The sequence below is a fragment of the Lineus longissimus genome, chromosome 1 (genome assembly GCF_910592395.1).
Source record: "Lineus longissimus chromosome 1, tnLinLong1.2, whole genome shotgun sequence".
NCBI lineage: Eukaryota > Metazoa > Nemertea > Pilidiophora > Heteronemertea > Lineidae > Lineus > Lineus longissimus.
Genome location: NC_088308.1, coordinates 12,401,447 through 12,427,333, shown reverse-complemented (window position 1 = coordinate 12,427,333; position 25,887 = coordinate 12,401,447). Strand labels below are relative to the sequence as shown.

Below are 25,887 nucleotides of genomic sequence, written 5' to 3'. Positions count from 1 at the left end.
TGCCGAAGATTGGCCTAAAACGTGGACGAAAAGAGTGCATTATCGAGTGTTGGAGAGGTCACGTGATTAGACGAGAAACCTGAACAAAGTTTTCGTGCTTTTAGCTGTCAACATCAATGGCTATAATATACTCCTGCAGAATAGTAGAACTAATAGAACTAATTTCCGAAGTTTCCAATAGTTTGAACACAAATCAGAACATCACCCATCAGCTGGACTCAGATCTGCATAAATTACGATAAATAATGAGGTCGTCGCTTCAATTTCGCAAAGAAATTTGACTCCATTCGAAGGTTGTTTTGACCAAATTCTGTTGAACTCATCGTTATGAGGGCATTTGAACACATTCTCGTTGATCTTTTCTATAAACGTGTGAAGTTTCGTACCAAAATACGTTTCCGTAAAGGCTTAAAAAAGAAAATTTGTCACTTACAAAATCATCGCTCCGGTAGAAATAAAAAGGTCACCGCCATTTTCTTGATGATAGTACTCCAGGTAACCTCGGCGGGAAATTTAAAGCGGGGTCATCCGGGTCAAACAACAGTTTTGCTCACTACCGCCAACTGGTGATATAAATCGACACTAATCTATTTTATATCAAAACTTCTGTATCATGAAGACCTTTTCAACTTTATTTCAAGCTTTTACCTGCTGGAATAGAGCGTCAAAAAATTGTTTTTTCATTTACGCATTTTGCTCCCTGGGGAGCTGAATTTGAGTCGAATCGCCCAAATTTTTTTCCGTAAGCAACATTTTCTGTGGTGTTTATAAGCAAGACTAGATTTGAAGTGCCTCGGTTGTATGATTACAAAATGCCCAACTTTGTCTACAGATGGCTAGATGGATGGAAGGAAGGATGGATGGAAGGACGGACACCAATCGAATAGCTATTTGACTTTGTCAGCTGAGCTAAAAATGCAAAAATATCTGCAAAGCCGCTGAAAATGCCACAGTTCAGGGCAAAGCACTGCGAAATGAAAGCGATTCATCTGTGAAAGGTGTGAAAGGCACCCGCAGGCCTAAAACTTTTTCGGACTCTAAGTCTAAGGCTAATGATAAAGCTAGTGGGCGGTCGCAACCACATGGTGACCGCAAGGACTCGCATTACAAGAAAAAGTCTAGTGGCAGCAGTGCGAGCGTAGAAACTAAAGAGTGCAAGTACTGTGGGAGAACACACTTAATGCTGAAAGAAAAGTGTCCAGCCTGGGGCAAAACCTGCGAAAACTGCCATTTGCAGCGAAATGCAAAAAGCCAAAAGTGAAACGAGTTACTCAGGACGCCGGATCCTCATCTGATGACGACTTCTTTCTACAAGGTGTCACGCCGAAACGGAAGGAAAAACGTACGCTTACGGCGAAAATGGCAGTAAACGGCTGTCATTTACACTTTCAACTCGATACAGATGCAGAGGTGAATACTCTGTGCCAGAGATTCGTTAATGAAATGGCCAGGGCCATTGTGCTCACCTCATGTGGAGGAAAGATGGATAAAGAGCATGGTATTGTGTCATGTAGTGTTAGGTTTGATGTAGGTCCAAGCAATTACAATTTCCCCAAAATGGCCAATTTACAGTACATTCGACCTCTGTGACCTTGAAAAGTAGGTCAAATCAAAGACGACCCGGGTGACACATTGAATGGTTGTTAGAATTAGATGTACCTATGATATAAAATTGGTGCCAATCGGGCAAGTAATTACTAGGAATAATGGCATTTTGAAGAATTTAGGATTTGGCCCTCTCCCTGGAGGCCAAACGGCAAATCAGATCGCACCAAACTTCGGTACCTGAGATCACCTGACCAAGGGGTACATGTGTACTTAATTTGTGATCAATAGTCATTGCAGTTAAGAAACGTGCCATACTTACGGCCTGACAGCGAATTTACGCCATTTGACCTCTGTGACCTTGACAAGAAGGTCAAATTACAAACCTGTGTGACATATACTGTATGGTGGTTAGATGTACCCATGATATCAAATTGGTGGCAATCGGGCAAGAAGTTAAGGAATAATCACATTTTTAAGGTTTTTACCGACTACTATTAAGGGAGATATTGCATATTTTCACTTTTAACGTTTGGCCCCCTGGTGGCCAAACCATGAAACGAATCGGACCAAAACTTGGTCTCCAAGGTGTCATTACATAAGGGTACATGTGTACCTAGTTTCAACTCAATAGCTCTAACAGTCACGAAACGTGCCCTGCTAACGGACGACGGACGACGACGACGACGGACGACGGACGCCACGGTATGGGATAAGCTCACCTCTGCTAAGAGGTGAGCTAAAAAAGAACAGGTTAGAGTTACGTCGAGGAATCTCATCATGTGAATGTGAATCCGGTTGGGAAGGCGCTCCTACCCCTACGCAATATTCGTACTGGAGAGGTGCAACATGTGAATTTTGTGGTTGTGCCAAATAATCTCTCATGCTTACTGGGCCTGAGTACTATTCAGAAAATGGGATTGATCACTGTTAACAATGACCGTTTTCTAGCGCAAGTAAGTTCTGCATCAAAGCTTGGTGACCTTGGGGAAACGCACCTCAGGATTAATCCCGAATTGAAACCGCGAGCTTTACCCTGCAAAAATGTGCCGATAGCGCTAAACACTGGCGTCAAAGAAGAATTAGACAGACTTGTAGAACTTGGTGTCATGACCACTGTGTCAGAACCAACGGAATGGGTGAGCCAAATGGCCGTTGTCAAAAAGTCTAATGGCAAGCTAAGAATCTGTATCGATCCCCAACCACTGAATGAAGCCCTTATGAGGGAACATTATAAACTCCCAACACTAGATGATATTTTGCCTATGCTAAACAGGGCAAAAGTGTTTAGTAAACTTGACGTGAAAAACGCATTCTTGCACGTGAGGTTAGATCATGAATCAAGTAACGATGATCACTCCGTTTGGTCGTTATCGCTGGCTTCGTTTGCCATTCGGTCTTAAAGTCAGTAGTGAAATATTTCAGCGTAAGCTAGCAGAAGCGCTGAGTGGTTTGGATGGTGTTTTCACAATTGCGGACGATATCACTGTAGCGGGTTGTGGAGCATCAAGAGATGAAGCTCTAAAGGACAACGATCGGAAACTGCAGACTCTATGCACGCTGTGATGAGCGACACATTGTGCTAAACGATGATAAGAAGGAAGTTGGTAAAACTGAGATCCAATTTCATGGACATCGCTTCACTGACGAAGGTATATAACCTGATGAACAGAAAATAGAGGCAATAACGAAAATGCCTGCCCCTACTGATATCGCTGGCGTGAAACGGTTGTGCGGCATGATACAGTACATGTCTCGTTTCTTACCAAATCTCGCCAATGATTTGGGACCAATTCGTGCACTTACTAGAAAGGGAGCCGAATGGAGTTGGTCTACTGCCTGTGAACAAGCGTTTCAAACTGTCAACAAAAAGCTAACCGAGGCTCCTGTGCTAGCCTATTTTGACTCGAGTAAAGAAATAAAACTTCAAACTGATAGCAGTAAGGATGGGATGGGAGCAGTTTTGATGCAAGAGGGACGCCCAGTAGAATATGCATCACGTTCCCTCTCTAATGCGCAGCGATCTTGGGCTCAAATTGAAAAGGAACTGTTGTCGGTATGTTTTGGTTTAGAGCGCTTCGACCAGTACACATATGGGACAAAAGTAATTGTGGAAAATGACCACAAGCCTTTAGCGTCAATCCTCAGGAAACCACTGAGCCAAGCGCCAAAACGGCTCCAGTCATTACTTATGCGCCTGCATCGCTATGATGTTGACTTTCAATTTCTGAAGGGATCTGAACTCGTCATAGCAGATACCCTTAGTCGAGCATTCCTTGAAACCCTGGATGAGAGACCAAGAGTCATGAACATTGACTTCTTTCCGAACATTTCAGATGCCAGACTAGAAGAAGTTCGTGATGTCACTGCACGTGATCCTACTACGAAAACTCTCATGTGTCTCATTCAGAATGGCTGGCCAGACACTAAACAAGACACTCCGATAGAGGCTAAGCCATATTTTGACTTTAGAGACTCTCTTAGCTGTGAAAGTGGAATCATACTCAAGGGAGAAGCTATCCTTATCCCCAGTGACCTACGTGGCGATATAAAGCAGCGTTTGCATTTCGCTCACCTGGGACTGAACAGTATGCTCCGACGCGCTCGAGGTCTCGTGTTTTGGCCAGGACTTGCGCAAGATATTAAGCAAATGGTCGATACATGTGAGCCGTGCCAAGAGCTTAGGGCCCGTAGCCCTAAGGAACCACTGATCCCTCAGGATGATGGTCAAAGACCTTGGGACAAAGTGGGAGCAGACATTTTTAAGATTTCTGGTCGCCAGTACTTAGTTACTGTGGATTTCTTCTCCAACTTCATCGAGGTTGACTTCTTGCCAACAATCACTAGCTCTCAAGTGATAAATGGGCTTAAGAAACACTTTGCTAGATATGGCATCCCGCGTATATTCCAAAGTGACCCCGGATCTCAACTGACATCTAGTGAATTCCGAAAATTCATGAAGGACTGGGGAATCATTCATATCGAGTCGTCCCCAGGACATCATTCTGCTAACGGTCGAGCAGAAGCCGCTGTAAAGATCGCAAAGCAACTTTTGATAAAGGCGCGGAAAACAAGAACTGATCCAAACATTGCCTTGCTAGAACTTAGGAACACTCCTAGAGAGGACACAGGACAAAGTCCTACTGAAATGCTCCTCGGACACCAAACTAGGTCAGTCATCCCATATATGGAAAAGGGCGACATTGAAGTGTCAAAGGGTAGAGAAATGCGCAAAAGTGCTATGAAACGAAGTCATGATAAGAAGGCATGCGCACTACCAAAGCTGTCAGTGGGACAGAGTGTTTATTTTGAGAAGAAGGAAAAGGAAAGGTGGATCCTTGGAAAAGTAGTTCAAATACTTGGCAATCGCACGTACTTGATAGAAAGTCGTGCTGGGGAGTATACCGTCGCAACCGGTCTCAAATGCGACACACTTCTGTACCTTTTGTGCGCGAACCACCATTCCTGTTTCCTCCTCCGCCTGTATCAGGATCTGGAAATCCTACTGGCAACGCTGATCATTCTGTTGAAAGTGCGCCAACAATTCAACCTTCTCATGGTTCTATTCTAATGAGACAGGCGCAACTGATTCAAATTCTGATGAGAGTACATCTGGTGCGGTTCAGCCCACTGATGCGCTAACAAGACGCAGTTCAAGAGTGAGCAAGCCGCCAAAATACCTAGCAGATTATGTTCCAAAGTGATGTTTTGTTTGATTTTTGATCAAAGAAAATGAGTGAAACTACTGTAGTTGATGTAGGTTATATCCTGCGATGTGTATTGTAATTGACTGGGTGAAGATGGACAATATTCAATTTACATGTTCTGCATTCATACTATATTCATGGAGGCATTTTGTGGATTTTTCAAAGGAAGATTCCTTATAGACCATGTTCACTAAGTCAGTGATATTTAGCATTTGTGAGTTTGAAATTTGTAGTTTAGTGGATTAGACTCTACCAAATAGTTAAGACATCAGTCTTGTCAGCTTAAGTCCGATTACTGAGATTTTGAGTTCTAAGTTCGAGCATTGGGTGATTAATAGTTCTGCGAAAGTGATTGTTCTCATATAAACTCTTTTCTTAAGTCAGTGTATCCGTTTGAATAATTGTTTTAGTTGAACCTTCTCTGTACTGATATGTGTACTATCTAAAAAAGGGAGGATGTTGCGTGATGCTATTATACGGTTATCAATATTTGTTTCTGTCTTCGGTTGAAGTGTGAGACACCCGGTCGTTCTGGAATTAGTGTTGTTGTTGTCATTTGTAACAGCATGGTTGCTCAGCAAGAATAAATTAGTAGTCTTCCTCCGATATAAGTCTCTGTTCTATTGCTACTGGCCCTGCCCAACGAAACAAGTTCCTTCCGCCAATTTTTTGTTTTGATGGACAGTTTTCTCCAGTAACTCAACTCCATCATCATAATAGCCGGCAAAGAAATGGAAAATGTCCCCCCCCCCGAAAGGTGTCCGGACTATCGTACTCTGGCACTCTGGCAGATTCTAATGTAAAGTGCAAGCTCTATTGAACTCTCGCAACTGTCGACATGGAGAGCCCCCCCCCCAACCCCTGTCCTTCTGACATGTTTTAGCCAGTGCATTGGGGGAAGGCCCCTCAAACCTCCTATTGGCCTCTCAATAAGTCCTTCTGAGCTGCTTCCCCGGGGCGCTCGAGTGGAACCCCAAAACCTTCATGATGATGCAGACCCAGAGCGAGGAAGAGGTACTCCTTTGATGGTACCCTAACTCCAACCGTCAACCATCATTACCCTTCCTTTTCACTGGTATTATATTGGCAAGACTGCCAAGAGGTCGTACTGGTGGCTTCCTTGAGACAATTGCTTGTGGTCGTACCTGGGCAACCAATTCAAGGGGTCAGGGATCAGGTTTTTCCCCCCACCAACATGTTGCCGAATGGTTAATGCATAAAAAATTGGTTGGAAAGGGTTTTTGCAGGCCAAGAGACTGGAAGACACTTGACTCTTGAGGAACACCAGACTGATGAACAAAGAACCTGAGGAACATAGAACCCTCTTCATACCTGGGAGCATAAAAAGCCTGATAGCGAATATTGATTATTCGTTAGAAAAAACCAGAAGATCTGCAAAACCAATAGTACCCCATAAAAACATACAATCATTCCTCCTTAAGGGGTCTTCGGATCCCACCACGGCCCATGTGGAATTCGTTCAAAAGGTTTATTGAAATCTCAACAAAATTTTTTTTTCTAGAAACGCCTGCCCGGTTTTTGCTTGATTATTCGGGATTATATCCATTTTAAGCGTCTTTTGGATATTATTACTAAAGTCTCAAAAATCAAAACACTATATGTCGGGGGGGGGGGAAACCCCCCCGAACCCCCCAGAAATTGAAGTTTGATTAAAAAACAGTGAGAATAATCGTGTGGTGCTCTCTCGGAGCTCAGAATAGTCGAGTTGCTTCATTCGCGCGTTTATCTCTTCTGGCGGCCATTTTAAGTCAAATTTAAGCCATTTGAAACGAATCCATGGACTTGAGAAACATTGTTTACGTTGGATACGTCGTATGCACGTTAACCATAGTAGCGCTTCGGCTTTTCTTCTGCGCGCTGAATTAGTAAAGTCAAGGACTTAGTGAGCCCCCCTTTAAGTCGGGGGAGCACCCCCGAACCCCCCTACGATAGTGTAACGTTTTTACCCAGTACAATGGAGGGGAAACCCCCCAAACCCCCCATGTTGGGACCATCCATAGTTCCTTCCGACACATTTTTGTTTTGGTTATACATTGTGAATGTCCTTATTCATGCGCGGCCAAGCCCTAACCGTAGTTCCTAATAAAATGCCAAAAATAATTATTGTGAAAGGTCGTGTTATGAAAAAAAGTCTCTATGTATGTTCTGAATGGTAATAATGATCAATTGAATTGGTTTACTGCTGTTAAAATTACTAAATATTGCAAGAAATTTGGGAAATTTGAAAGGAAGAATCGAAATCGTGTCTTCATTCGTGTGCGGACGCCACTGACATGACTGAAGCAGACGGCCGAAAGTAGTTTGTTCTCTGTCCGCTAGGGTGCAGAATCTAGATGGTGTATATTGAGAGTTCGGCCAATTTGCCAATAAGACTTGTTTCACGAATCTGCGCGAGTTTTGATTGAATTCCGCAAATAAACAGCACTTTTGTACAGTACAGGATTTAAGCTGTTAAGGCGGACATGCAAATGAAATTCTTTGATCTGTCCTGAAGTATGTGTCGGGGGGATAAATCCCCCCGAACCCCCCTAAAATTGTTGGGATAATTAGGCCACGGCCGAGGTGGGAATGGTTCCGCTGGTGTATATATTGAAGAAAAAAAAGTCAATAACAATAATTTTTTCTCTCGCTAATTTGCACGCGCAGTGGGCAGTCAAGTGCATGTTAGATGGCACGAAAAGCGTATTTGCATTATTTGGATCATATTGTATTGTTGATTTAGTGTGATTTCGAGAAAACACTGAAGAAACACGTCTTGGCAACAGTTACCAGGCGAGCGCGCGCGTGTGGAATAAACTATATGTCACGTGACCTCGGCAAAATTGAAATAAAACATCGGCATTTTTGTGAGTAATGCGTGATTTAGGCGGCAGTTGTTCTAATTAGAATACAAATAAATGTTTCCTGATTTTTATAGGCATGTGTCGGGGGGAAAGGCCCCCCGAACCCCCCTAAAATTGAAATTAATTCTTGAAAATTGAAAATCAGCCAATGGGTGCGCGACCCACCGACCCACTGGAGTGACGCACAGACACATAAAAACTACCCCGCAGATTTTTTGACCAAAAATTTTTGTTTCAAGCTATACAGAAAATTTCTAATGGAAATGCACTAATTCCTTCACGCATGTATCTTAAGAGCCCCCCTAAGAAGGGGGGCTTATAATCCTATCGAAACAGAAAACACCAGGTACCTATCCAGCCCCCACATCCCTGCAGTCCCACAGAAATATGAAACCAATCTGACCATCTATCAGCAAGTCACACTTTCTATTTTTTTAAATAATGCCTCCGAGTGGCAAAACCTGGAATGATATAAGGTCGAAAATTGCTCTAAGAGTTGCTATCATCTAGATGTATATATGTACAGAGGTTGGGATCAATAGCTGCAGTCGCTGCAGTGGTTGGGAAATGCGAACATTTCAAAATTTGACATGAACTTTGACCTCTGTGACCTTGAAAAAAGTTTAAGGTCAAAACCAGTCCTGGAAATTATGTCCCTCTTCAGAAGTATCTAAAATTTAAATGACGTGGCAAAGTACGTATACTTACCTTGGGAATATGAAATCCACAGGGGCTGGGTGCACTGATGAAAGCTTCATGGAGCTGAAGCCCATTAATAATGCACTCTGAAGTGAGTGCGGGGCCCTAGGCCCAAATGGTTGCGACAAAAATCGACCACTTACGAAGCTGGGAGAGTGTGAGACTTCCGCATCACAGGCACTACAGATGTGCAGTGCCAAAGCCAGAGCGCCCTGGGGTGTTCCTAGACAGTGGATACCAAGGGAATAACAACAAATGATGTTGACGTGGCAATTTGGTGTCCACTGCGCCTGCATGACCGCAACTGAATGAAGAGATCATTCAGGGACTGTCTGACAGCTGTGATTATTGACCCGACGTCATGACGTCATGATGACGTCATGGCATCCTTGTGACGTCATCAGTGACATTGTAGCCTGAGCCTGCATGCTCTGTTGCTCATAGCAACAAGAGAGGCCAGAGGACCAAAATGAAGGATTTTGGCTACTGGGCACCGTGCACTGATGGTATGAAGCAACCATGTGTACCTGATAGGTCATGAAGGTGCAGGAAATGCGGTTTCGTCAAGAGAGACTCATCAGATGCGTGTGGCGTCAAAGAAATACGGTTGGATATACAGAGGTATTCCTGATAGCGGGACCGCAAGGAGTCAATTTCTCCCCTTGATTGACCTAGAGTAGATCTTGGTCAGTCCATCCAGGCAGTATGGCCTGCTGAAGGGCGGTCTGAGCCAAGCAGTTGGCAAAAAGTGGGTCTAGATGGTTAAAAGTTTAACCTGTGTGCCTAAAGAAGACACGTGAAACTTCAGAAGTATCTGTCATAAAAATTTCACCAAGCTGTGTCCCATATGAAGCGGGTTATCACACTTTTTGTGTTTTAGCATAGTGCCCCCAGGGTCCCAAACTAGGCATGATATAAGGTTGAAAGTTGGTCTATGAGTTACTGTCACGAAGGGGTACATATTTACAGAGATTTGGGATCAAAAGCTTCACTGGTCGCGAACAAGTTTAACATATCGTAATTTGACAAGAACTTAAGTAGCCAAACCGTAAGTAACATGCTGGATATCGAACTCAACGTCACCAATATCCTGTTCTTACTACTGTGCCAACAAATTAAGAGTGAAATCTCTAGCTGTTCTAAAGTTATAGCTCGGATGCACGCCGCACGTCTTGCAACAGGCATATAAAAAAAAGATTTGGTGAAATGTTACAAACTTTTAATCAAAGTTCTCACAAGAGCAATGTATCATTTCCCTTACATCGATGTTTAATGTTAAAAAAAAGACTAAGAGTACAGACTTAAATTTTTTATTCATTATTTTTGTAAAACGTGCTTTATTTCTTCAAAATTAGCGTTTTAATGCTTAATGTTTGTCAAATATCGGAGACGACCACTTTTGAAAATGATTCAGTACTAGCCCATCAGCTGGTTCAGCACTATCCCATTAAGCCATTAGATAGTCGATTGGATCCCTTGACTGATGATGTCGTTCATTAGGGCATAAAGTATGTAGATCTACATCACTGGACACCAGGTGTTAACATCATATCTATCTATCTCGGGGAGATATGCATTGCTCTATGATTAACAATTATGCTAGAACATCTATTTTTAGAACTTATTTAACAATATTTTGGCCAGTGTTTTGATGCATTATTTGGTGGTAGTGACAGTCAGTTTTTACAACAAAAACGTTCCATGCCTGTTCATCGGCTTTAAACTAAAGTGATAAATGTAAAACTGCGTAATACAGGTTATCTTTTAAGGTATATACAGGTACATGCATACATGCACAGTTTGGGGGGGGGGGCTTGTGTACATTGTGTAATTTTTCTAACTTGGTGTGGCAATGTGATATGGTCCTAAGTGCCCTGTATTCTGGGATACAATGAAATGTGCTCACCTCGGGTAATGTAATTTGCATGTCATTTGCAGTGGATATGGGGAGAACAGTTTCAGGCTAGTTTCATCAGTTTTGATTCAATTGAATGATATAATTCTTCTCGGCTCAATGACACCAAAGAAAATTACCGGTACCATCTAAGTATAGCATTTTGGTTATAAAGTTGACTGAATTTCAGGGTTATTGAAGAGTGCACATGTCACATGGAAATTCGTTGACGTCTGTTGAACAGTTTAGGAGTACTAGGACTTTGTTGGATTTTCAAGATGGTGGCCTGGTGGCCATATTTGTCATGGGATTTGACTGAAAATTAGGGATATTGATAAGAGTACATAGATACATAATCACATGAAGTTTGGTTGCAATCTGATCATTAGTTTTGGGGCTATAGGACTTTGTTCAAATTTCAAGATGGCCACCTGGCGGCCATATGGGTAGATGGATTTGACTGAAAATCAAGGATGTTGTAGAGACTACATAGATATACAATCACATGAAATTTCAATTTGGTTGCAATCCGACTTTGTTTAATTTTCAAGATGGCCGCCTAGTGGCCATATTCGAAGTCCGAGGGAGCCAAATTTTTAGGGTAGAATAGAGGGTATCTAGACGCATGTCCTCACAAGTTTAGAACCTTCTAGCTCATATAGAAACGAAACGTGCCACCTATCGGTGATTTAGTGAACTTTGACCTCTGTGACCTTGAAAAGTAGGTCAAATCAAAAACCCGGGGATATGTCATCTAACCTTATTAAAAACTATTTCCAAGATGGCCGCCTGGCGGCAAGAAAGTAGGTCATATCGCAAAAAAGAAAAATAGATCTGGGCATATTGCCCAAAGCTACCATCACAACAAGTTTTAGCCATCTAGCTCTAGCGGTGACGAAACGTGCTCCGTTAACGGACGATGACGACGGATTACGACGACGGACGACGGATGCCACAGGTGCAATGACATCTTAATTATGATTATGGTCTTACATAAATGTAAGACCAAACAATTTAAAGTGTTCATTTAGCTCATTTCTCTCCTGCTTAAACTCCAAATACTAGTCTTATTCAAAAGGCTTGCGTCAATGAGAACAATTTTTTTTTCAAACAATTTGTATGTGGCAAAGTTTAATGATGTTACATATTATGAGCTTCATATGATGTCGCATTTTGGTGGAGAACACTCAAAATAATTGATTGTGTATTGTATGAGGCGCCATTTGGGAATTAAATTATTTGACGAAATTATTTGAAATAAGTAAATTATATCGAAATAAATGAGTGAACGAAGTCAAGATTATTTCCAAACCATAAATTTGCTTATTCCAATTGTATTTAAACCATTTACTGTTCCTATCGATATTGTTTCAAACAATGAATTTGCTCTCTTTTTATTATATTCATCCAATAAAACAACGTAACTTTATTGTTTTCAAATAATACATTTTCTGAATATCCGTGGTTTCAAATAATCAAACTGTCTCGAAATAATGGTTTGTTAAATAATCAAAATTAAAAAAGTCACGGTTTCTCAAACCAGGAAATTGTCCATTGCATTGGATGATAAATAATCACGCACAAAATCATTATTTCCAAACCATCACTTTAACAAACTGATCGTTTCAAATCCGTCTACTGCGCAAACCATGTGCGCATACCATGAACGTAGTTTTGCTTGGATGGAAACAATGACTTTTGGAAGTGATTGGATGGAAATAATCAGAGTACGCGTTTTCATGGTTTGAAAAAACGTCGCTGGGATGCAAATAATCAACATTAGATGAGTACAATTAGATTGTATACAAATAATTTCCTGCATACTTTCATGATTTGAAACGATCAGTTTGTTAAAGTGATGGTTTGGAAATAATGATTTTGTGCGTGATTATTTATCATCCAATGCAATGGACAATTTGGAGACAGTTTGATTATTTGAAACCATGGATATTCAGAAAATGTATTATTTGAAAACAATAAAGTTACGTTGTTTTATTGGATGAATATAATCAAAAGAGAGCAAATTCATTGTTTGAAACAATATCGATAGGAACAGTAAATGGTTTGAATAAAATTGGAATAAGCAAATTTATGGTTTGGAAATAATCTTGACTTCGTTCACTCATTTATTTCGATATAATTTGCTTATTTCAAATAATTTCGTCAAATAATTTAATTCCCACATGGCGCCTCAATAGTATTGGTGCTTCTCAGACCTCATTTTGTGAATTTACAGTCATTTTGGAACAAAGTGGTACTTTTTAAGGTACCAGAAACCTCAAAAAACATAGATTCATTAATCTAATCTTGAGAGGGAGTAGTAAGGTTATGTTCCATTAGCAATGTTTGATTATTTGAAACCATGGATATTCAGAAAATGAATTATTTGAAAACAATAAAGTTACGTTGTTTTATTGGATGAATATAATCAAAAGAGAGCAAATTCATTGTTTGAAACAATATCGATAGGAACAGTAAATGGTTTGAATACAATTGGAATAAGCAAATTTATGGTTTGGAAATAATCTTGACTTCGTTCACTCATTTATTTCGATATAATTTGCTTATTTCAAATAATTTCGTCAAATAATTTAATTCCCACATGGCGCCTCAATAGTATTGGTGCTTCTCAGACCTCATTTTGTGACTTTACAGTCATTTTGGAACAAAGTGGTACTTTTTAAGGTACCAGAAACCTAAAAAAACATAGATTCATTAATCTAATCTTGAGAGGGAGTAGTAAGGTTATGTTCCATTAGCAATGTTACAATTCGAAATTAGATTCTGATATACAATGTAGCTCCTCAGATGTGTTCTAGCGACAAAATTTTGACTGTGGGTTAGCCATACACATTAAGCCTGCAGTATCATGTATTAACTTTGGGGTGAAAATGAAAACAAGAGGCCCAAGGGCCTGGTGCTCAGCTGGATGACCTAATAACATAGGACTGAGGGTGTAAAGTAGTAAATATCAGCTTTATACTACTGTTTGAAGGTCAAGAGAACACGTTATACCACTAAGATTTCCAATGCAGAGCTGCCAGCTGGATGAAATATGATTGAACTAATCAGCCATGGTATGTAAATATTACAGGAGGCAACGGAAGATATCCCTAGTTCAGTATGTTGTATCGGTAGCTTTACAGAAAAGAAGTGTCAGAGAGGATGAGACTTCTCCATGGACAACTGTGGTATGTCCAGGCTGGGTTGTACAGCACAAGGATACAAAATGCTGTCTGTAATTGAGAGGTATCCTGATTTAACAGAGGTCAAGGTAGAGATTACAGGAGTCAACAAAATTAATGTTATTGAGAGAAATTGACCTGTAGGCTGTCCTGCAGGTGATTGGAATTTACAATACAAAGGGTCGTTTTCATATTTGAAAATCCCTTCATAATCAAGGGCTACCTCTGACTAAAACAGCACCCATAAACAATAGACCACCAATTTGACCCCAGCTCCTAACTGCGGGAAAACCCAAGTCCAGCAACCAAAAGTACCAAAAATACATTTTTGTTTACATTTGAACTGCACACATGCATTTGTTTACAATTTCCCGCGAAATCTTGAAAATCAGGTGACCTGCAATCGTGGATTGAAAATAACATTTATCTGGGTTCAGCAGGTCAGCAGGTATACCGGCTGTTCCAATCATCCCCCTACAGCCAGCTGTTCAAAAGTAATGTTATTCACCCCACAGGGAGTGCAGGTAATTGATTAAGACCCTGCATACTTGGCTTCTGTGAGTGGTAAGGAGAATTGACAGTGTCCGATTAAAAATCTCTCATTTCTGCTCCGCTGAAGTAAATTTTTGAATAAAACCAAGACGTTGCATCAGGGTAAGGTGTCACCACCATTCATGCAAAATTTCAAGGCCATCCAATGCCTCTAAGTGTGACTTTATTCGTCCCCCTTCTAATATTATTATATAGAAGATTTAGACCAGCGATGACGTCATTTCTGGTGATTCCCTACGTTGTCCAATGAGCGCTTTTTAAAGTGTGCCATTTGGCATGCATTAGCATCCAATGTTTTTTATCAGACAATTGCCGAACAGAATGCCGTAGCTCCGTCAATTTGCAATCAATTTTTATGGGAGTAACATTATTGTGTTGCTTAAAACGTCTACTTTTTACTCATGTAAGAATCGTAGTACTAAAAACTAATATGCAAACAGAATCATGCCGATTCACTGCACATACTGTGGGAATTCTCCACTTCAAAATACATCGCGAACAGAGCGTGCACTTCCGATATCGTTTTCACAGAATTGTGGCCAAATTTTCAAGAACTAATTTCTGAAAGTATTCCCTTAAGACCTTATGACTACCCACTGAAAGGAACTAGTGATAATATCGCCTACTTGACTACTTTTTAGCAGAAAATTGGTTACTTGTTGCAAAATCAATCTTCTATCTTTACACTGGTCACAGTGGGTATGCTGAAATATAGCCTGGTTCCCTGGCCAATTCAATGCGCAGAATACAACTGCGCAACTATACGTCATAACCCGGGCTTTTGAATCGTCAAAAAATCTGTCAAATGTGCCTGTAGCGCCAACTGGCGGTGAAAACTAAACTAATTCCATTACAAGGCAAAATGAAAAATTATTAAAAAATATTCGGCCAGATTTGAAAACAATATTTCCTCTGTGGCCCGAGGTATAAAGGAAAGAAGTTTAAACTTCCCGATGACCTCATTCGCCGAATGTAGGTCGGATCGCGCTGATTTTTGGTTTCTGAGTTCCCCTTGGGCTACTCCTAATTTAGCAGCGTCAACAAAGTGCCTTAAGGTCTTACGGTTACAAAATGCCCAAAATTGACATGGAAGGATGGAAGGACGGACACCATTCCCTTAGTAATATTACCAGCTTCGCTGACTTTGTCAGCAGAGCTAAAAAACCTCAGTTCTTAGCTGCACCCGATACTCCTTGGCCAAAGACTAAGTTGAGGTGAGTGATATGCTGGATGGTGGGTTTTGTGGATATAGAATGCATTTTGCAGATGCACGTTGAAGAAGATCTGCTGGATTTGTTTGCACTTAAGTTAGATTGGACATCACATTCCACTGAGCTGTACAAGAGCAATCAAAATGTGTGGGTTTTTATCAAAAGCCCCCTTATGGTCAAATTGTGAATCGCATCAGGCTGATTTTCGATAATAAACAGCTTCTACAGATATGCAATACCACATATGAAAAGAAAACTTCAAGCAGTCTCAAGAGTGATCACGTCATTTGTCAACAGACCAACCTTGAAATTAGGTCAAAGCTCATTAGGTCAGCCTGTACCGATAAGCTAATCATAAGAATTCAAAATGTTGGCAATGTGTAAGGCTCCAGAGCTTTTTTGTACTGGTTCTAGATCAGGGAGGCTGTTGTGGTTTGAATCTATTTATTGCAGTGAAGTTGGGTTAGTGGGGAGTGGCTGTTGTATGAAACAAAGTTAGAGTCAACAAAGAGACTGGAGAGCAATATTGAATGTTTCCCTACACAACTCCATGACGGAACAATTGAATCGATAAGCAAAGCCGCTTTCCTGAAAATTATCAAAACCAAGTCCGAGAAAGAGGACCTGGTGGCCATATTGAATTTGACTTCCACTGATTCTCGAAAGGCACACTTGACTACACACCACTATGATTGACGCAAATTTTGATGGCATAAGCGGTTCTCCTGGATATTGCAGAAAACATGATTTAGACGTAGCATATTGAAATTCCAATTAAGCCTATATGTTATATGAAATGTCATGGGACATTGCGCTCACCTGGGAATGATTTAGTGGTAGATGAAATGAGACATGGAGGTTAAATTGACTTTTTACTGTGACAAAATATGGCACTATCAATGACACTTTTAGGGTTAGACCTCTTTGAACTTGATAACTAGGTCAATATTAGGTCACAATTGACTTAAATTGGGCATGCCGACTTATCGGCGGTGAATATCAGTCCTAAAGTCTCCTCCTTTCACCGCCGATAACTCCCGCCAGGTAATCTGTTGGAAGCACCATTATAAACAAGTGGCCAATCAAATTGCTCGACACAAAGTAGTTGAATGATGGGCCTGAATTAACCTCCAGATCAGGTTACCCTTCTTCTATACAACATGCACTGTGCAGTTGGGTCAGGTCAGCATCCCTGGAACTGTTACTCATTGAACACCTGGTCTTCAATTATGATGGCTTTGAGTGCGTGTCCTGTGCGACAACCACGAGTGAGTGTAATGTTAGTGTTGTCGCGACATGGACGCGCGGGAAAGGAAGGGAATGCAGGGAGACTACTGATAAATTCACAGCCCTTCTGACTGCCGATCAGGGTAGAGTTATCGGCGGTGAGGATGGATATATGCACAACGACAGTAGATCGGCATGAAATTGGGTTAACTTGTTCTGATGCCCAATAAGTCTCTCCATAAAAAAAATCTGAAGAATCTTTGACAAATGGTAGTGAAACGTACCACATTCAGTGTAATTTTAGAGTTTCAACTTTCTGACCTTGGAAACTAGGTCAAGATCAAAATGTTATAAACACTTTCTTTAGCTTGATCCTATCAATCAATGATGCACATTTGAAGATCACACAGTGAAGGTTGCTTGATATATGACCAACATGGAGTTTTATGACCTGACCTACTTACACCTGAAAAGTAGGTCACATTGACCTGAGTTTTTATTAATATGTACAGATGCCCAATAGGTGTCTACATATCAAATTTGAAGAGTCTAGGACAATTAATGACGAAACACGCCACCTTTGCTGAAATTTTAGAGTTTAGCCTTCAAACGTCGGTCAAATCAAAAACCCGTACATTATGTTATGTAGTATCATCAGAAGTATTGACAATAAAAATTTTATGATTCTAGCTTTCAGCTTTCATGAGATATCAACAAAATAAGGTTTTCAAAGATGGCTACCTGGAACCCAGAAAGTAGGTCAAATGGGGATGATTTTGTGGGTGTAAAGTCATTTTGTCATAAGACATCCACACCCCAAGTTTCATTTTTAGCTCACCTCTGGGGAGCATATACGATAACGTGACGTCAGTCGTCGTCGTCCGTTAGCGGAGCACGTTTCGCCACTGCTAGGGCTAGATGGCTAAAACTTGGTGTGATGGTAGCTTTGGGCAATATGCCCACATCTATTTTTCTTTTTCGCGATATGACCTACTTTCTGGTCTCCAGGCAGCCATCATGGAAATAGTTTTTTTGACTTTTTGAAGCCAATGGTTGTACGTAGAGTGACGAAATTTTTATGGTGGGTGAATCTAACAAGGTTAAATGACATATCAGCCGGGTTTTGGATTTGACCTACTTTTCAAGGTCACAGAGGTCAAAGTTCACTAAATCACCGATAGGTGGCACGTTTCGTTTCTATTTGAGCTAGAAGGTTCTAAACTTGTGAGGACATGCATCTAGGGACCCTCTATCCTACCCCGAAAATTTGTCTCGCACAGACTCCAAATATGGCCACCAGGCAACCATCTTGAAAATTAAACGAAGAGTCAGATTGCAACCAAATTCTTGTGATTGTATCTATATACTCTCTAAAACATCCCTGATTTTCAGTCAAATCAATCTACCTATTGAAAATTAAACAAAGTCCTATAACCCCAAAACTAATGATCGGATCGCAACCAAACTTCATGTGATCATGTATTTATAAATCCCATGACAAATATGGACACCAGGCCACCATCTTGAAAATTCAACAAAGTCCTATTACTCCTAAACTGTTGAGCAGATGTCAACCAATTTCCATGTGACATGTACACTCTTCAATAACCCTGAAATTCAGACAACTTTATAAACAAAATGCTTTACTTAGATGGTGCCGGTAATTTTCTTTGGTGCCATTGATTGAGCCAAGAAGAATGATATTATTCAATGGAATCAAAACTGGTGAAACGAGCCAGAAACTGTTCTCCCCATATTCACTGCAAATGACATGCATTACATTACCCGAGGTGAGCACATGGTCCCTGGACCATTTCATTCTAAACAAAACAGTGAGCAAACGTGCCATCATTGTTGACGGACGATGGACCGATGACAGACAGACGATGGACGACGGATAAGACACGATGACATTAGCTCACCCAGGTGAGCTAAAAAGGAACATTTTTCCTACACTAGTCACCACAAGGACATAAATGAATTATTCTCCTGGAAATTTAAGGAAGCTGCTTTTGAGGAAGGCGCCCATATTGAATTTTGAATTCTGCCAATTTTCAAAAGGAATGTTCCCCTAACCCCCCCCCCCTTGACAGACACGATTATTTGAATAAATGCTTGGAGCCGTTCTCCAGAAAACCAATTATCTATGGCAACCTTGCAGACAGATATCGCCAGTGACACCATCCCCCTTTTAGGAGATATTAAACTACACGTTCTGTTGATATTGATATAAAATAGATGAACATGTCATGCAGATGCACATATAGACTGACAGCAATGAAAACAATGCAGCCAGAAACTCTGTATGAGGGCTTAAACCAGTCTTATATGTAGACTCATATTCATAAGGATAACATACTTGACTAAATCAGCCTCTAATGACTAGCATCCCATCAAGGAGATGAGGTACATGCTCCTCCTAAGTCTGAGCCATTCATCAGGACTTCAATTTCTACTTTTAAGTGAACTTTTTTGAACATGAAATATAGTCTTTTGGGTCGGCCTGCGATATTCCTTGAAATGTTTTACATACCAAGTACACTTTCTGGTACAGAACACACATGTGGAGTCTTAATGAGTTTTGACCTATATGTCCATTCTGGAGGCTGCCAACTTGACCACTGCAAATAAAAGACAAAAATCACTAAATATCTACAGAAATGAAACGGCCAGGGCCATTGTGCTCACCTGTCAACATGGAAGGCAGAACCTGAAGAACTGGTTATTAAAAATGCCAGGGAGACAATCCTGCAATAGTTCTTCATATGGTATAATGGTTAAGGTAGGCAAAGATGGAGTCTGACATGATGGGCGCTTTTGCCTTCATTGATGATTTTCAAAACTTTGCCCCCTTGTTGCCACATTTGTAATCAAATCCGGACTGTAATTGGTCGATTGGGTAGGACTTGCCTAGAGGCATCTTTGTACAAGTTTAGAATGATCTAGGTCACAGAGTAAGAAAATGTGCCATGTTTGTTGAAATTTTCAAAGTTGACCACTGTGACCTTGAAAAGGACATCAAATCAAAAACCCGGGTTTTATGTCATGTATGCTTACCAGATGTACCTATGATAGATATTTGGAAATGATCCAGCCTTTAGTTCAGGAGAAATAGCACTCTTTGTGTTTCGGGTTATGGCCCCTGGTGGCCATTCCATGAATCAAAATTCAAATCACATCGAAATTTAGTCTCTGAGGTCATTTGACCTAGGGGTACATACATGTATGTACAAGAATTCAAGTCAGTAACACCAGCAGTTACGAAACGTGCTGCTATTGCCCAACGGCGATGCTGATAGCGAACTTTGACCTCTGTCACCTTGAAAAGTAGGTCAAATCAAAAACCCAGGTTATATTTCAAGCACCCTTATGAGATGCACCCACAGTAAATGTCATGATTCTAGCTAGCACTGTTCATAAGATATAGCCAAAAACAGGTTTTCAAAGAGCGACACCAATATGGCAGACAAGCAGTCAAATTGCGCTAGTTTTCCCTTTGAAAGAAGGTCTTGCCTATGGGGGTACCCACACACCAAGTATGAACTTTCTAGGTCAAGTGGTTAAGATACGTGCCACTCTTTTGTCAAAAGTTAATGACGGACAACGACGTAAACGACAGACGACGGCGCCACGGTATGGAATAAGCTCACCTGACAGGTGAGCAAAAAACCTTGTTGGATATCAAAGAATTAGGCTTGCATCATAGTAGGTTTGAAGGCTGACATACAGAGGCATGAGGCTGATATAATAGCTTAGGCGCTGCGATGCTGTCAAAGTTGCCCTTTTTCAGTTCAACTGACATAAGTTTCATTTTCTAATTCATTTACAGTTACATTAAACAAAGTTCAGTTGAATTGATCTTTTTTTGAGTGAAAATGAATTTATTTGAAGTTCAATCAACTTAAACTACTTTCAGTATAACATTGTTCAACTGGAATTTATTTTTCCTAACTGCTAAACTTACTGCCCCAAAATCTGCTATTCGGGAATCTACGGGAACAAAATATTCAAACTGATTCACACGAGTTAACGAAGAACTCTTTTTTCAGATGTGGAGGCGGTCAGTAGTTATTGAAAAAGAGTTGCCAAGTAGAATTTTCCTTGTGATGATCACACATGTCATTTATAATCCTTTCAAGAGGCTTGGTCTCTTAGTACAAATGTGTACAAATGTGTACATCCCCCACAAGTTTGAAGCTACTTACCTCCTCATTGTCCTTGGGATAAAGGCAGCGGATCGGGAGTGTGAGAGAATTCTTCCCCATGCCTGCAATACTAATTTGTACCTCTAAACAGTGCCAAGACTGAAAAAGAATACAAAACTAGGCATAAGAATCATGAACAATATAAAGAGCCAGCTTTTATAAGAATCAGGTGGATTTCTACTAGAAATAGATGACCGTCTCTGATTTTTCTGGCCAATGGGTAGGTGGAACAAGTGTATCGCAAAGTGGCAGCAATATACGCCCGTCACGTACTCCAAGACTAATCATGCATGAGCATGGCAAATCAAAAGGTAATTCATGGTTGCTTATTCTAGTTGTATAGCAACGCGTGGTTCATTTTTATCACTTAAGATTGCAGCCTGTAAATTATGCCACTGCACTGATATGACTTTGTGGTCTATAGCAGGAGATCACTGCAATGGCAGCCTGCAGGTGGCCATCTCGGATATCAGATCTGGCCCAACCTGACCCAATAGGGCAGCCCGCCCGAACAAAGTATTCACAAATGCACAATGAGCCAGCGAACAGGTGCCAGCTATCATTACACAACCTAGACTCTACCCTCCAGTCAAGAGACCACTGTGCTGAAGAATGGCTGATTCGTGCCGCAGAAATTATTGCCATGGTTACGCTTGTCAATCACTCGAGAAATTATTGACATGGCAACGCTTGTAAATCACTCGAGGCGGCAGCTTTGAGGTTTTGATCAAGCAGTGCATATTGACAAGAGTTATTTAAAGTTTTTTTCAGAGGGCGGTGGTTTTTTTAATGGGGCGCCGTATTTTATAAATGGGCGATGTACGGCCCTCTGTGTTATAACAGGGCTGTGCCACCCAGAAAAACCAGCCTGGTAAGAACGCTGTGGTGGTTAGATGTATCATGTACCCAAGATATCCCATTTGTGGAAAGTATTTAGGCTATAAGTATAATCTCGTTTTTTAAAACCCAGTGGCCAAGTGGTGAATCAAATTGAACTGAACTTTTAGCGCTGAGATAACCTGACTATACAGGGTGCATGTGTACCAAATGTGGGATCAATAGTCGCTGCAGTTAAGAAACAAGCCATAGTTAAAGCCCAAAGACCAATTGAAGCCATTTGACCTTTGTGACCTTGAAAAGCAGGTCGAATGAAAACCCATACAGTATATGCTTGCTTTGAGTACCTATCATGAAAATATTATCGAAAACAAGTCACTAATAAACGAGATATTGCACTTTTTACCTACTTTAGTTTTGGCCTCCTGCTGGCCAAGTTGAGTACCAGATCAGATCGAAATTCGGTTTCCAAGGTTACACGTAGGGAGTCATGTGTACAAAATTTCAAGTTCATAGCTTTATTGGTTATGAAACGTGCCGTAGTTACACTCAAACGACCAATTTACGCCATTTGACCTCTGTGACCTTGAAAAGCAGGTCAAATCAAAAACTCATAAGATATATGATGTATTCTTGCTAGGAGAATCTACCATAAAAATGTTATTGAAAACGAATCACTAATAAGCGAAATATCACACTTTCTAGGTTTTCACTTTTGGCCCCCTGGTGGCCAAGTCGAGAAGCAGAACAGACTGAAATTCAGGGTCAGAGGTCACCTGACCTAGGGGGTCCTTTGTACAAAGTCTCAAGTTCATAGCCTTAGGGGTTAACAAAAGTGCCACAGTTACGCTCAAATGGCCAATTTATGCCATTTGACCTCTGTGACCTTGACAAGTACAAGTAAATTTTTAAAATTCAGTGTCAGAGGTTATATGATGTAGGGAATCATGTGTACCAAATTTCAAGTTCATAGCTTTACTGGTTAAGAGTCATGCCACAGTTACACTCAAACGGCAAATTTACACCATTTGACCTCTGTGACCTTGAAAACTAGGTCAAATCAAAAACACGTATGATATGTGATATATCCTTGCTAGGAGTACCTACCATAAGAATTTCATCAAAAACAAGTCACTAATAAGTGAGATATCACACTATTTATGATTTCAGTTTTGGACCCCTAGTGGCCAAGTCAAGAAACAGACCGGACCGAAATTCAGTGTCAAAGGTCTTCTGACCTAGGGGGTCATACACACAAAGTTTTGAGTCCATAGCCCTAGTGGTTAGGAAACGTGCCACTGTTTTTGAAATAGGATACGACGGACGACGACGACGGACGACAGACACTGCGGTGTCGTATAGACTCACCGTACCGGTGAGCCAAAAAGCACCCAATCAGAGCGTCGCTCTGTATGACGCTCTGTATTAAAAGCGAATTTCGCACGAGCAACATGCACAATGCCCTTCCTGCGCCAAAATCATTATCAAAGCGATCTAAGAATAACCATCATCAAGTCAAATGCGAGTTTCTGAGTGGAAGCCTATTGTCCAATCATCCTTAGAGTAATTGATCTGCACCAGACTTTTGAACAGGAATTAAGTAGGTACATTTTTACCGCCTCGAAAAAAGTAAACAGGCTGAATTGCAAGCCGTGCAAAATCCGCTTTTTAGCTCGAGTTATCGAAGGCTCTTTGCTGAGTTCCACATCTCCCACCGCAGATTTGTTTCATTTCGTAATTAATACGAAAAACACCTCAACAGAATGTTTAACAGCATAAAATCAATGTACAGTCTTGCTCATATTAATACCAACACCTACTTCGAACGATATCTCCCACAGTAATGCATGAGATCCAATGCGGTTTTTAGCATAACTTGTTAGAAATTTTGTTTTCTAATAATCCATTATGAGGGATATGTAATGACACAGGTTTTTAGCTCACCTCTTAGCAGAGGTGAGCTTATCCCATACCGTGGCGTCCGTCGTCGTCGTCGTCGTCGTCGTCGTCCGTTGTCCGTTAGCAGGGCACGTTTCGTAACTGTTAGAGCTATTGAGTTGAAACTTGGTACACATGTTCCCTTATGTAATGACACTTTGGAGACTAAGTTTCGGTCCGATTTGTTTCATGGTTTGGCCACCAGGGGGCCAAACGTTAAAAGTGAAAATATGCAATATCTCCCTTAATTGTAGTCGGGAAATTTTGAAAAAAATATGGGAGGATTTTCTAGCAAAGGTGCATCATATATCCTCCGGGTTTTTGATTTGACCTCCTTTTCAAGGTCACAGAGGTCAAAGTTTGCTGATTCACTGAACAGTAGCATGTTTCCTATCTATTTTAGCTAGAAGGTTTTAAACCAGTGTGGACATGTATCTGGGGATTCTCTATTCCACCCCTAAAATTTCGGCCGTTCGGACATCAAATATGGCCGCCAGGCAGCCATCTTGAAAAATAAACACAGTACTATTACTCCGAAACTAATGATCGGATTGCAACCAAATTTGATCTGGATGTATATCTATGTACTCTCTACTAAATCCTTGATTTTTTATCAAATGTGATAGCCAATATGGGTGCCAGGCGAGCATCTTGAAAAATTCTTAGTTTGGCCACCCGGGGGCCAAATTTAATGTCCAAAGTTAAAATGTTTGATTGCTCGTTTAATAGTGGTCTGATTTTCATAACATTTTTATGGTAGGTACTCCTAGCAAGGATACATTTCATAAATGTGGGTTTTTGATTTGACCTACTTCTCAAGGTCACAGAGGTCAAAGTTACCCTATGGCACCGCCATTTTACAATGACGGCACGTTTTGTCACTGCTTTAGCTACAGATCCCTAACTTGGTACGAATGTACCCCTATACTCTTAGACTAAACTGCAGTCTTTTTCTGATTCTCAGTTTGGCCAGCAGGGCCCAAAATGTTAATAGTGGACTACTCTGCTTTGTCATACCTGTAGTCACCTCAATTAAATTCAACTTACGCATTATTTTATCTCTCATGTAATTTCATTGTAAAACATTACTTCATTTCTTTCTTACATTTAAAACCATGCTAATGCTTCATCCATCTTCCCTTCACAAGAGGTGAGCACAATGGCCCTGGCCATTTCATTCATTATGTAATCGGTCATTTTAAAAAACCCCTACAAAAAGCTTTTGTTAATTTCGAACTTTTTTTGAATAAAATCTCCCTAAAATATAACAGAGCTCACAATTCACGCCTACTCTCTTGATCTAAGTGCGCTCTCTTAAAATTGCCATATCTGAAGTTCTGATTGATCGATTTGAATGAACTCAAGACCAAGATTCTTAGAACTTTGTGTTTTATCATTCAAAAGAAAAAGACTTCAAAAAAAGTTCGAAATAAAAAATTTTTTTGCAAAGATTTTTTAAATGGCCGATTACATAATGAAACTCTTATGCAATCACATTCCTGCTATAATGTATGATTAGAAAACAAAATTTCTGACAATATTCTAAAAGCCCGCATTGAATTTGGTCCATTGGTTGGCGAAATATCGCATGAAGTAGGTGTTGCTATTAATATGAGCTAGACTGTACATATGTAGATTGAAGAACCAAAACGTTAGGAACGTGTTTATTGTATTATGCCACAAATTTGAACATAAACTATACAAGATGTGTAAAGTAAACAGAACAGCCATCCCATTGGAGTGTACTGGTTTTTCTCAGGGTTTTGTATACGAGGTAGGAGTATCAAAAACCTGTATCTCAGGATGGCCTACCTTGGTACCAAGACCACAACCACTGGCCAAATTTGCCAATTTATCCCTCAAGTATGACCACTGCAGGGTTGTCCTGAGGGTCTGTGAATGGTCTGGTGGCTCTACGAGATTTTGACGAAATCTTTTGCACGCGCCCGGGGTAAAAAAATTTACATTTTCCTTCAAATTTTTTTTTAGTTACATTTGTCGACTTTTATGAACTTTTAAAGCA

General features: G+C 40.6%; 1 protein-coding gene across 2 annotated transcripts in view; it reads right to left on the bottom strand.

Moving 5' to 3' along the window:
• LOC135488372 (uncharacterized) overlaps positions 1 to 25,887 on the bottom strand; it is a 149,449-nt gene that overhangs the window by 16,258 nt on the left and 107,304 nt on the right. For both annotated transcript variants that reach the window (XM_064772972.1, XM_064772964.1), the window contains 2 exons: positions 21,090 to 21,188; positions 19,418 to 19,505 (listed from right to left, as the gene is read on the bottom strand). In XM_064772972.1, coding sequence (XP_064629042.1) covers positions 19,418 to 19,505; positions 21,090 to 21,188 — 187 coding nt within the window. The remainder of the gene's footprint in view (positions 1 to 19,417; positions 19,506 to 21,089; positions 21,189 to 25,887) is intronic.